The 12,512-nt window shown below is 35.3% G+C and overlaps 1 protein-coding gene across 1 annotated transcript; it reads right to left on the reverse strand.

The window, feature by feature from the left end:
• Window positions 1–2,836: 2,836 nt before the first annotated feature.
• LOC109241054 (eukaryotic translation initiation factor 3 subunit L-like) lies at window positions 2,837–10,440 on the reverse strand. The gene is made up of 8 exons (XM_019407765.1): window positions 9,963–10,440; window positions 6,941–7,099; window positions 5,758–6,089; window positions 4,501–4,840; window positions 3,993–4,141; window positions 3,798–3,891; window positions 3,288–3,359; window positions 2,837–3,182 (listed from the first exon to the last, which is right to left on the reverse strand). Exons 1-8 carry the CDS (start codon window positions 10,323–10,325, stop codon window positions 3,138–3,140), a joined length of 1,554 nt encoding a protein of 517 aa, XP_019263310.1. The 5' UTR covers window positions 10,326–10,440; the 3' UTR covers window positions 2,837–3,137.
• Between the last annotated feature and the right edge of the window lie 2,072 nt (window positions 10,441–12,512).

Raw genomic sequence — 12,512 nt, forward strand, 5'->3', positions numbered from 1 at the left:
CTATTGATATTATATTTGTGTTAATTCATTTAAATGTTATTAGTAGTTTGAAAACCACATCAAGTAATAATTTTTTCATTTGTTTAAATTCGTTTATTTAGGAGATAAATTCAAAAGATGGGTTAGTTATTTTCTTTTTTTGAATCTCACTCGGTGTCGGATATTTACATTGGAACCCTGACTAATCTGGACTTGCGCCGCGTAAGGCCCATTAATTGGGGAAGAGCTCCGATCGTTATCATGATTTTTTTTTATTCTTAGGGCTCGAACCGAAACCTTTAGTTAAAGATGGAGATATCCTATACATCCCACCAAAACCCTTGTGTAAAAAAATTGGGTTAGTTATTGGCTAATGAACAACATGATGTGAAGGATACAAGAGCAAGTATTGAAGTAGTCATAGAGTTAGCGACCATATGAGCAGAGAGACAGCTCAAGCAGGCAACAATTCCAATCCCTAAGCATGTATAGATGAACCTGTTTCAATAGACAAGTTTTCCGATGCATTGTTAGCAATAATGATGTCTTTCATAATGAAGAAGTCAAGCGTATAAAACAAACTAGGTAATTACCAAATTGAATTCATGAAAAGGAAGGGGGATTTTTTTTCCTCTCTATTCATCGATTATATGTAGATCTGATTTTGGTATTTCATTACCAAAGTAAGCAAATTTAACCTTTAATTAAATTGATTGTATGTTTTTATTCCATCCACTTATAAATACCCATGATCAATGATTATTAGCTACTAAATCAATAAACTATTAGGAGAACTAACGTTAGGTAATTTTGACAGAGGAAAAAACAGGTTCGCATTAACCACGTCTTTGTAAGGTAGCATGTGAAATGACCGAGAGCAGACCTTTAAGAAGAATGAATAGCATACAAACTCCAGCAAGCATTGTTGTATGAGCAAGGGAAATAGTTGAATGTAATGTGTTACGTACCAAGGTTTAGGAATGGGCGAAGGCGAAAGCAGACGAGAAAAGCCATCGATCATCAGTCCAAGTCTTGAGAAGGCAAAGGGAGTAAAGAATCATGGCAACTCCAAGAATGTTAACAAAGAGGTTGAGTGCCCTCATTGACTGCTGCAACCAACACCTGCTGCACCACCTTACCATTATTCAAGTCAATCAACCAAACCACGTATGCGAGCCAGCTCTTTTTTACGTGCCGCTAATTTATTCTGAAAGGAAAATGAGCTTTAATACTCTAGGCATTTTGTGTTTTAGCAAAGAGAAAAGAGTTTATCCTTAATTACACATTGAAAAGAAGGGGTTGGAGAATACTTTGAAAGTTGGTTGGTGTGGAGGTAGGTACTTTGTTGACTATGCACACTACTATTCACATATTTTGGCTTTTGCATTGTAGTAACAATGCTTGGAAAAAAGAATTTAATGATGATTAGCACGCATTATAACATCAAGCGAGAACATTTCAGATGCCTAAGGTTTACACTGTTTCTAGAAAAGGTTATGATGTTTCAAACTCCTTTTAACTAACAAATTACGGAACTGTGCATATCACAAAAATACTTTTAAGAAAATACCCCTTTTAGTTTTAGGAGTAAGAAAAGTACAAAATATCGTTTCGTTCTTCGCTTTTTTTTCCTTACCATACAATATTATGACCGTCTATTAAAAGACAAGCGAAGGCAATACATATAACGTCAAAAATATGTTAATTGACTATAACTAAGTGAAAAAGGTCAGCGTGCTTAACATATGTTATGCATCTATTAGTTTTGTGTACACACTTACGGGCCAAGTAAAGATATTTTGTGAGCATCTAAGATTGTTGATAGGCAATCATCCTTATACGATAATAATAAGAACATGTAACCAGAAAATATAAACTGCAAATGCTTGGCAATAATTAAAACTAAATCGTTTTCTGATTTTAAAAATAACCAGCTCTTTTAGATTATCATTGATGGAATCGACCATTTTTTGGTAGGGGTGTGCATTCGAATAAGTTTATCGATAAATCGAATCGATTATTTGTTATCGAAATCGAAATCGAAAAAATCGAGACCTTATTGAAACGATAACGATAAGCATATGTACAAATCGATAATCGATAAGTAATTATCGATAAGGGTCAAAATCGAATCGATAAATCGAATGCACACCCCTAGACTGTAGACACTTGTTAAATGAGTAATTACCCATTTGTGTAGATTAATATAACATACACATTGTATATATATATTCCGCTACTATTTTGAAAGCGGTTATACAATATTATTTTCCCTAATCTATGCCCTTTCTTTTACCCTAAGTCCCTTACCCTATTATTTCCTCTACCACATTTAAGGAATGATCATATTTAAAGATCAAGGGAATGAAGTTCAAATTAATGGAAAACAGAATTAGCCGTGATGATGTGTTTTGTTTGTTGGTGGCATACATTTGATCCCTTACTTTAGTTTTGTTGCATGTGCTTGTTGACACAATTTTTATATTATAAATGGTGCTAATCTTATTTTAGCTTCTTTGTCCATATTAGTTAGGCGCGTTTATAGTGATATACTTCCCGTGGAATCCCGCAAATTTTCTTATTGCTATAATCAATAACCGAATCGATAAGCCCCCAAAATCGATAAATCGAAATCGAAAAAATCAAAACCTTATTTAAACGATAACGATAAGCACATGTACAAATCGATAACGATAAGCACATGTACAAATCGATAATCGATAATTCAAAAGCGAATCGATAAATCGAATGCACACCCCTATTTTTTGGTAGAAACCACAATCAATACTGAAAGAGAAACAAAACCCACTATTAAACTATACCTACAAAATCAGTCAACGACAGCATAAGCACCAGATTTAAATGGCAGTGCAGGCATCAATAACAGATCTAATGCAAGCAGTTAACGTTGTCAGCTGAACCCAAAGCTCTAGGGGTTTTCAACTTCTAACAAAAGCCAACCTTGTATTAAGAGATTACAACACTAGAAAAAATTGGATTTAACTGGTCATTAATCAACTTCCGGTAACACAGAGTCTCAAAGGGGGAACAACAAAATGTATACTTTTTCCACTTTATGCATTTTCCTCCTTGCTTTCGAGTACAAAAATGAAAGCTCAAAATAAGCTAGCACTAATACTAGAACATAGGAAGATAGCTTACTCCAGCTTTATCCTGTCAATATCAGTCATGATCCCTTCAAGCTGGAAAAACACAAACAGATGCAATCAAGTTATGCACACATTGCATGAGTATTTGCAAGAGAAATTGAAAGAAAAAACTGACTTAAAATGCTATAGACGAATTACCTTCACAATCTGACGCAAGAAGTAATCTCCATACTTCTTGGCGGGTTTAGATTCTACTACGCGGATCATGTCCTGAAACCAAATACAATGTGAATCACTTCACAGAACGTATCAAGTATTTACTCTGCTCACGAGAGAACAACGCGAACTAGGTCATATCAGATTTTACATATACTTATCCTCCAAGACTACTAGTACTGAAGGCCTATGAGAAAGAATAATCCAACATCGGAACCAGCAACACAATCAAATAAGAGAAGCAGGCCACAGTACTTGTTTGCATCTCTCGACAGAAAACAAAGGTAGATGCCAACAAAAAGTTGACTATTCCTGAACTACTCAAAAAGGCATTACTTGAATAAGATCCAACAAGAATAACCACCACAAAACAACACACACATTATCTAGATTGTGTTAAGTAAATATTGTTGTCAGCCAACTACTACCCAATAAAGAAAGAAGTAAATGAACAAAAAAGAACCAGATATTTACATATCATGTGTTTCTTACTTCATCAATGTAGAAGTCCACATCAGCATTAGAAGTTATCTTCCCATCGGAATCGACAGCATGTGTTTTGTGCTTGTATGTCATCAAAATTGTCCTGTGTAATATTGTACTCAGTATATTATAAGCCCACAAAATCATAGATCACTTGAAAAGTGCACCATAACAAATCTACTAAAAGCATAAGATGTTTGAGACCTTAAAGTGGGTTCATCCACTTCCATGTAATTTGCAAGCTTCCCCAGGGAGATTGTTGAATAGACTTTCAAAAAGGTCCTAACACCGGCTAATAATTGTTGCTGCTTCACTTCATAAAGGAAGAGCTTCAACTGTAGCCTATACGCATCCTGAAGCAGACAACATAACAAAATTTAGCAGCAACGCCACAGCTGAGTAAAAGCTGAAGAAAACATGTGATGTGATGTGAAGCATACAAAGCCATCCTTTCATGGTAGTTCAAAAAGTGCAGTCAAGAAATGAGAAACAAGGCGCAATAGTCACACGAACTACACAAGGATACTTGCATGGAGGAGTGAGGAGCAAATTGGATGTATTCTAAGCAAACATTTCTAGCAATAAATGAACATTTGCATCGAGGGCTGGGGAGTACAATCTATATCTACTTTTTCTCTAAATGTTTAACCTCAGCTTGCAAGTTGGATAGAGAGGACAGAAATTAAGTCCAGTTAAAACAGGTGTTGTATACCTGGTTGTAATTTACAAGAGGCTCCTCAAAACTTGGAGCAGAGGGAGTAATGAACTTTGGACATGCATATGAGAAGAGTTCGTCATAGAGGGCAAAAGCCTCATCATCATATCTTTGCATTCTCGCCATCTTCTCACCATACTTCTCCCTTAATTGAGAATTGACAGTTTCTTCAACAAGTTTCATTTGAGGGCACAGTGACAAAGATATAGCCAACAGAGCATACATCTGCTCATTTTTCTTCAGTATCTGCTCGTACTGGGGTGACTTCTGGTGATACTGCTTTGTCTTATAAATATATAGAAGGATTTTGTTAAATTCTTGGATAGCGTCTACATACCTGTAACACAATGAATCCATTTTCCAGATTAGAGAAAATAAAACTACTCTGCTAAAGCCAAAGTAAACACAATTAGAACTTTAAGCACTTGGGAACTTGATGAGGTGGCTCCTTGTTGATTTAAGAAGAAAAAAAGAGAATCGCCACTTTTCGCAGAACGAAATCTAATCACATGATCAAGGAAGGAAAATATCATCCGACTTCCACTGTTATTACAAATTGTCTGTAAACCAGCAATACTAAACAATACTCCCTCCGTTTCAAATTAGATTGGGTACTTTCCTTTTTAGTCTGTTCCAAAATAAATGACACATTTCTAAATTTGGAAATAACAACTTTAAACTCTTCATTTTATCCATTTTATCCTTAATGAAAAGCTTTTATAACCACACAAATGTCATGGCCCCACAAAGCTTTTAAGACCACAAGTTTCACAAGTCTTCTTTTATTTCTTAAACTCCGTGCCGAGTCAAACTACCTCATCTAAAAATAAACGGAGAGAGTATCTTATTTTGAGAAAGATTTAGTGGATACATAATAAGCAACGTGTCAGTATCTTCTCCAATTCACAGAAAAGTAACATTACCTAACCATTCAAGAAAAACAAAGTGCACACTACTCTTAATATCAGCCGGTTAGTGAAGCTGCAAATTTATATAATCAATGTCATTTGCCTCTACTGTATCTTTTCAGTTTCCGATGACAAAAGGCAACAGTCCTTTCTTGAAGATTCCGCTAGTTTCTTTCATTTGATAATAACATATTACAAGCAATTTTACACAATGAAGAATGGAATGCAGATTTTAAGATATCCATTTAGTAATTTCTTAGCTATATAAAAGTGCTTATGATCATACAGAATGTGCAGTAGATGCGACACAAATGCAACAGCTGAGCCAAAATAATTACCAACATACCTCCTCAACATAAGATTAGCAAAGCCATAGTGATAAATTGTGGTTATGTGGCTCCCAATAACACTGGTGTAAACACCTTGTTGAGTTATGTCAATTGGACGCAAGCACTTCAGGCCAGTATGATAATCACCCAACAGACAATGAACTCTGAGCAAGCCTATCATGCTGAAATAACCCAAAACCTTCAAGACATTACTTCCACCACTGTAATCATACCCATCAGTAGCAGTAAACTCTTCAAGACCTTCCTTCTCCCTCTCCAATATTTGGATTATCGTAGATTTCTCTACAAGGGCTTGTAAGAAGTTGAGGACACCGTAGACATTCCAAGCCTAATAAACATCATTATTAGAGAAATTATTTAGACAAGATGATACATGATTTATACAAATCATAATACAGAAATCTATGGGTAAAAACAAACATGTTAAATGTCTTCAGTGTTTTACAACCAATCCAATACAAATCATAATACAGAAATCTATGGGTAAAAACAAACATCTTAAATGTCCAAGTCGGTGTTTTACAACCAACCCGATATCTTCAAATAATGGCCACTTACACTTTAATGCTTAATTCATATCCATCAATAATAAAGTACCATCACTTTTTGTCCCATCACTAAAGCCATTAAACCTTTGTCCATTCATGCATGAACATCATACGCCAAAGTATGACCTTAGCTAAGCTAAAGAGCAACTCTTACTCAGCCACAGCAATGTATGACCTTAGTACAGGCTAAAGAGCAACTATTACTCAAATGCAGCACGTCAATGACCTCTGGGTAATAAACTGAAAACCAGATTTAAAATGCCAGAAAACGATATTGCAGGTTTCACAGTTAAAAAAAACAATGTTGCAGAATGCAGTTACTGCATTATAATATATGCAGATACATAATTCCTGAAACCAATAATTCAAGTGAACATAGATCACCCTAAGTCGATGTTGTAATATTCAAAACAATTATCGTAGTTTTATCTAAAACCAAGTCATCACCAAATTTAAAAGAGTAATTAGGCAAACAATAATGAAAAGCAAGAGAAAATGTTAAAATATTTTTAAAAGTAAAATAGAGAACCAAACAAACTTCAAAAGTATATTTCAGAATTTATAAATCACACAATATTAATAGGTTAAACAAAACGGAAGAGTAAAAGGCATTGCAATCTGTAAGCCATACCTGGTCATATTGCTTCAGCAATGCAATCTCCTCCGCAGTTTTGTTCTTCATCTTTGCACGGTATTGACAGAATGCCTGGAATTGGTATACAAACTCATCTACCATGTCCCACAACCACTGATTTGGCAATTGCATGTTCACCACACCATGCAGCACAACCTACAGCAATGCACAGTCTATATGTAAAACTCTGGACTTATTTCACGAGGCCAATAAATGACAGCTTTGTTCCATAGCTGCAAGCTTAGTATAATATAGCTACCACAATCTATAATGTAAATAAAGTGCATTCATCACCTAAAAAAGACATTCGCCCTGCAAGACCTACAGAGTACTGGCCCCAACTTTGTCCATCTACCAGATAGATGCTACTAACTTTTTTGATAAGACTCACAAAATGGAGAGATTATATAGAATCAGGAGAGAGAGAGAGAGAGAGACCAAGAAATTTATACAGTACAAACAGTCTCGCAACAAATGTTATCAAAGAAATTTTATACAACACTTAGTTGTTCTTGTTGTACTTATTCATAATCTCTCAGCAATATATAACCACCACGGTAACTACACAGCAAGCATACCCTTGGAGATGATAGCATTATTCCATTCCTCATTCCCTGTAAAGCTTGGCCAAAACTATCAAAATAGCCAGAACGGCATATATTAAACGAATGTCTCCATGTCGGTGTGTAGTTTGAGGGAACGAGAGGTACCAAAACACATAATAGCAGACATGACCAGAAAAAGTAAGCCCAAACTTGTGATGGGAAATTAAAAGAGTCTCTATAGTGAAGCTCGGTCATGAAATTTTGGTCTTGTTCAAAATAAAAATCAATTAAGCCAAGTCACGAGCTAGTCAGACCGAATTCACCTCAAACCTTTCTTTATTTCTCCCTTTTTTTCTGAGGGAGAGGGGGAGCTCAGCATAATACTTTTTTCAAGCCTAAGTCCGGCCAAGACTGATTCATGCTTGAAAAAAAGCCTTGTAGTGTAAACTAGTCAACCTATTATAGCACTATTTTAAAATATGATTGTATAATGAATTTCTACTAGTTTGTTCACCATTCTACTACACCTAGAAGCAAATCAAGTGACTAGTTTCACTTACTTAAATGACCACTATCTGCAAGACACTTTCTTGATTCATCTTTCCTATCGAGTTTGTTCACATTTTTTGAACGGTCTTTCTTGATTCCATCTTAATTTAACCATTCAACAGTAGAAGCCCTAGCCAACCATCTAGAATCCAAATTCATTTAACTATCAAATTTTAAACTGTGATGTGACACTTTATCTTTCTAACTTTTCAACTATTATGTTAATATCTTCTTCCACTACCACAAGTATAATACACAAGTCAAATATTTTTTTTGTTAAGGAATAACACAAGTAGAAGTGTAAAACAAACATCTTAAACTCCTGAGTAATATACAAGTGAAAGTAACATTTCAAATTGTGTGCCTAATTAGCTTATAATTATCTCACCAAAACTGAGACACTAGTAGTCACGGCTCTAGCAAGGACTTTCTAGAATTTTTGAGCATCTCAAAGAGGGCATCCACAACAGATGCCATCAGTACTCAACCAATTTGGTACAAAGGGAGCAAATTATCTAGCAAATAGTGTCATTGTTTCCTTACATATGACTGACCCACCATAAAATAGATAAGACTAAATACCACAAGAATTGAAAAATCAGAAACGAGAAAAGCAACCACAAAATCAACTATACAAACATACACATAATTTTCCGCCTATTAAACCTATGTCAAAACAAATAACACCAGAAAAATCAATAATGCCTATAAACAACAAGAAAACAGTTAAAACGCTTCCAACAAAACAGCTGCCAGGAGCAAACCAGAGAACATTTCTTACCCCGTCCCCATCCTGCATTTGTTTCCTTGCATTACAGCTATAACTTGACACTAAAAATTTCTTGAGCCCAATTAAAAAACTTATTCTCAGTCCAATTAATTTGTCTCAGATGCAACTCAAGAACCCCCAAGACTTATTCTCAGTCCAATTAATTTTGATAAAAATGATTCATTTAGGCTTATGGAGTAGTCTAGAGCCATAGTAGTCACCGGTCTACTGATGGGGGGAGATTATGCCATCCCCCTCTCTCTCTATTTTAGTTGTTTTTATTTCTTTTATGGAGAATGAGCATGATTTAGGGAGTTGAGGTCAAATATGATGTGCTCCAACACCAGTAACCATAATTTAGAATATATTATATTAAAAAGATCCCAAACATAGCGAACTTCAGGTGTTTTGGCATCTAAAATGACAACATGCTTATATGTACATATACCATAGCTACACATAATATAGAAAAGAGAATACTTTTAACAAAAGTATATTAGTATTCAGAAAAGTACATCAGGTACCAAATGCTAAAAATCATTCAACTCAAAATCCTGATTTAGTCACCAATATATGTCAAAAACATCTTCGAACTCCAAATATGAATCTAGCTTTGCAATCATGTTACTATGCTAGGCCTAAACTATATCGACATGCAAGGAGTCTGTTTAGTCTATATAGAGCCATGTATGTAAGTAAAAATTAAATAAAACCTCTAGTGTGAAAGAGTCCAAATTATGAGAATTGGAACAAAACGTGTGCAAATGGAACGAAATGGATATGAGTTTAAGTTCTATACTCTGATGATGTAAAAAATATTTACACAATCAAGTAACTTAAAAGGTAATTGCAGGCAACCCCATTTAATAACATTAATTACACTGGTAGTGTAAAAAATTCATTACAGTGTAGGTGTATATAGTTTAAATCCAATGGATACTGAGACTCATGGAGCTGACCCCAATTAGCTTGGAACTAAAGCGGATTAGTTTTAGTGAGCTCACTCAAAACTAATTCCAACACATCCTAATTCAGATAACATGTTACAGAAACAGCTACACTGAATACCACAATTACACAAGCCAACACAACAATCAAAAAACAGAGATAAAAAGGCGCTAAATTGGCATTTAACAAAGAAAAAAGAAAAAGGAACCTGAAAAAGGCTGCAATAATTATCCCAAGAATCAATCCGCTGTTTAAGAGTAGGAGAAAGCCTAGCGTACAAGTGACGGAACCACATTTCACGGTATAGCAAGCAGAAAACGTGGTCGTTATCAACGTAATGCGCAACGGCGTCAACTGAAGGCCAAGGAGTTTCCTTGAACATACGCTCGCTTAAAGTCTGAAAAGAGGACTCGTACATCTGGTGAATCTCGTAAACATTCTTCTCCCTGATGTGCCTGTACAGATGAACCACGAACGATTTCACCGAATCCGGCACAAAATTCGGGTCGTACCCGGCTGAATCCGGTTGCTGTTGGAAACCTCCGTCTTCGTACTCGTACGATGCCGCCATTATTGAGAATCTGAGTTCGCGAGTTAGGGTTTAGGGCGGAACTGATTAACAGTGGTGAAGAAGAATGGCAGCAGAAGGATTTGGGTGTTCTTGACCTAAGGAGTGTAAGTGGAGAAGATGGGCTTATTGGACTTTAAGGTCTTTGGACTTTTTATTCATGGGCTTTTTGAAAATATTTGCGGCCTGCTTTCTTGATATTTGTTTCATGGGAGTTTGGGGCTTTTGTGTCTATACCCGGTTTTGGGATCACAATTGAATCAATTCCACTTTGCAAAAAAATTTACAAGCCTACCCACGTTCCGATGGGGATTTGCAGGGGAGAAATTTAAAAATAGCCAGATTTACAAGTGGTCGTTCAAAAATAGCCCAGTTTCAAAGTAATCGAAATCTAGCCAATTTTCATGTAAAGATAAATCAGAGCGAAAACACTGTTCAAAACCCGGGAAATACGCCAGTATATTATGCTGGAGTTCCAGCATAAGTATACTTGAACTCCAGCATATTATACTGGAGTTCCAAGATAAGTATGCTGGAACTCCAGCATAATATGATGGAGTTCCAGCATAAGTACACTAGAACTCCAGCATAATATACTGGAGTTCCAGCAGAGTATACCGGTCCAGTATAACATGCTGAAAGTTCATACACAAGTGCTCGAATCTCCAGTATATTATGCTGGAACTTTCCGTGTGTTGGAGTTCCAGCATAATATGCTGGAAGTTCATACACAGGTGCACCGAACTCCAGTATATTATGCTGGACCGGTCTTTGTTGCAGCAAAATAGTGGCTATTTTTCATTGATTTGGTAAACGCTGGCTATTTTTGAATGACCAGTCCGAAAACTGTCTAGACCGTGCTATTTTATCGATTTGCAGTCGTACCTTATGTTTGTGCCATCTTTTAACCTGTACACTATTTTTAAAAATTATTGATTTGGTAGCCAGCTGACAAAAAACCCGTAATAATATGACAATTATACCCCTGACAAAAGATATAAAAGTTGCATCACGTATTAATCGCGTGATCTGCAACCTCATTCGTGAAAAAAGATCCCCTCTTCTCCTCTCAGCACCTTTATCAAAAAAATTAGAAACTTATCCAGATTCATCTTCATAATCACACTTGCATGAAGTTATTTCACGTTGAAGCTAAAACTCCATGCTAACGTAGCATGAAGTTGTTTCATGTTGAAGCTAAAACTTCATGCTAATATAGCATGTAGTTGTTTCATATTGAGGCTAAATCTTCATGCTAATACATGCTGAAGTTATATATCTTGCAGTGTACATATTTATGAGTTTTATCCGAAACTTCAGTCTAAACATGCTGAAGTTATTTAGTTCATTTGCTAAAACTTCATACTAAACATGCTTAAGCTTTTTAGTTCATTTGCTAAAATTTCAGTCTAAACATGCTGAAGTTATTTAGTTCATTTGCTAAAACTTCAGACTAAACATACTTAAGTTATTTAGTTCATTTACTAAAACGTCAGACGAAACATGCTTAAGTTTTTTAGTTCATTTGCTAAAACTTCAGACTAAACATGCTTAAGTTTTTGTCTTGCAGTATGTAATTTTCTAATGAGTTTTTGCTAATGCATGCTGAAGTTATTTAGTTCATTTGCTAAAACTTCAGACTAAACATGCTTAAGTTTTTGTCTTGCAGTATGTAATTTTCTAAAGAATTTTTGCTAATGCGTGCTGAAGTTATTTAGTTCATTTGCTAAAACTTCATACTAAAACATGCTGAAGTTTTGTAACGCAATCTACAGTTTTTGTCTTGAGTTTTATCCGAAACTTCAGTCTAAACAAGCTGAAGTTTTTTAGTTCATTTGCTAAAATTTTAGCCTAAATATGCTTAAATTTTTGTCGTGCAGTTTGTCAATAGTCTTTTATATAAGAAGGCAAAATCGTCTTTTTAAAATGCTTTTAACAAAAAAAATGGGTACAGATGCAAACGAAAAAACAAAACGGGTATAAGTTAAAAGGGGGCGACCAAATAGGCGCCCCATGCAATTTTTACCTTTACGATCAACTTCAAACTTATCGGGTCTGAAGTTATAAAAAAATTAGTCTGAAGTGAAAAATTGCACTTAAGGCCAAATATGTCTAAAGTGCAACCAATGATTTCATGAATTTAAGGCCAATAAGTTTGAAGTGAAAAATTGCGCCTCGAATGCACTTAAG

This window comes from Nicotiana attenuata, unplaced genomic scaffold (genome assembly GCF_001879085.1).
Source record: "Nicotiana attenuata strain UT unplaced genomic scaffold, NIATTr2, whole genome shotgun sequence".
Taxonomy (NCBI): Eukaryota; Viridiplantae; Streptophyta; class Magnoliopsida; order Solanales; family Solanaceae; genus Nicotiana; species Nicotiana attenuata.

Bases quoted from the DNA above. Each gene is read 5' to 3' on its own strand.
- LOC109241054 (XM_019407765.1), bottom strand. From the start codon at position 10,325: ATGGCGGCATCGTACGAGTACGAAGACGGAGGTTTCCAACAGCAACCG. The intron at 3,892-3,992 runs GTCTCAAACATC...AATATTACACAG, and splicing joins GTGGATGAACCCACTTTAAG to GACAATTTTGATGACATACA. The intron at 3,183-3,287 runs GTAATTCGTCTA...GTGTTTTTCCAG, and splicing joins TCTTGCGTCAGATTGTGAAG to CTTGAAGGGATCATGACTGA.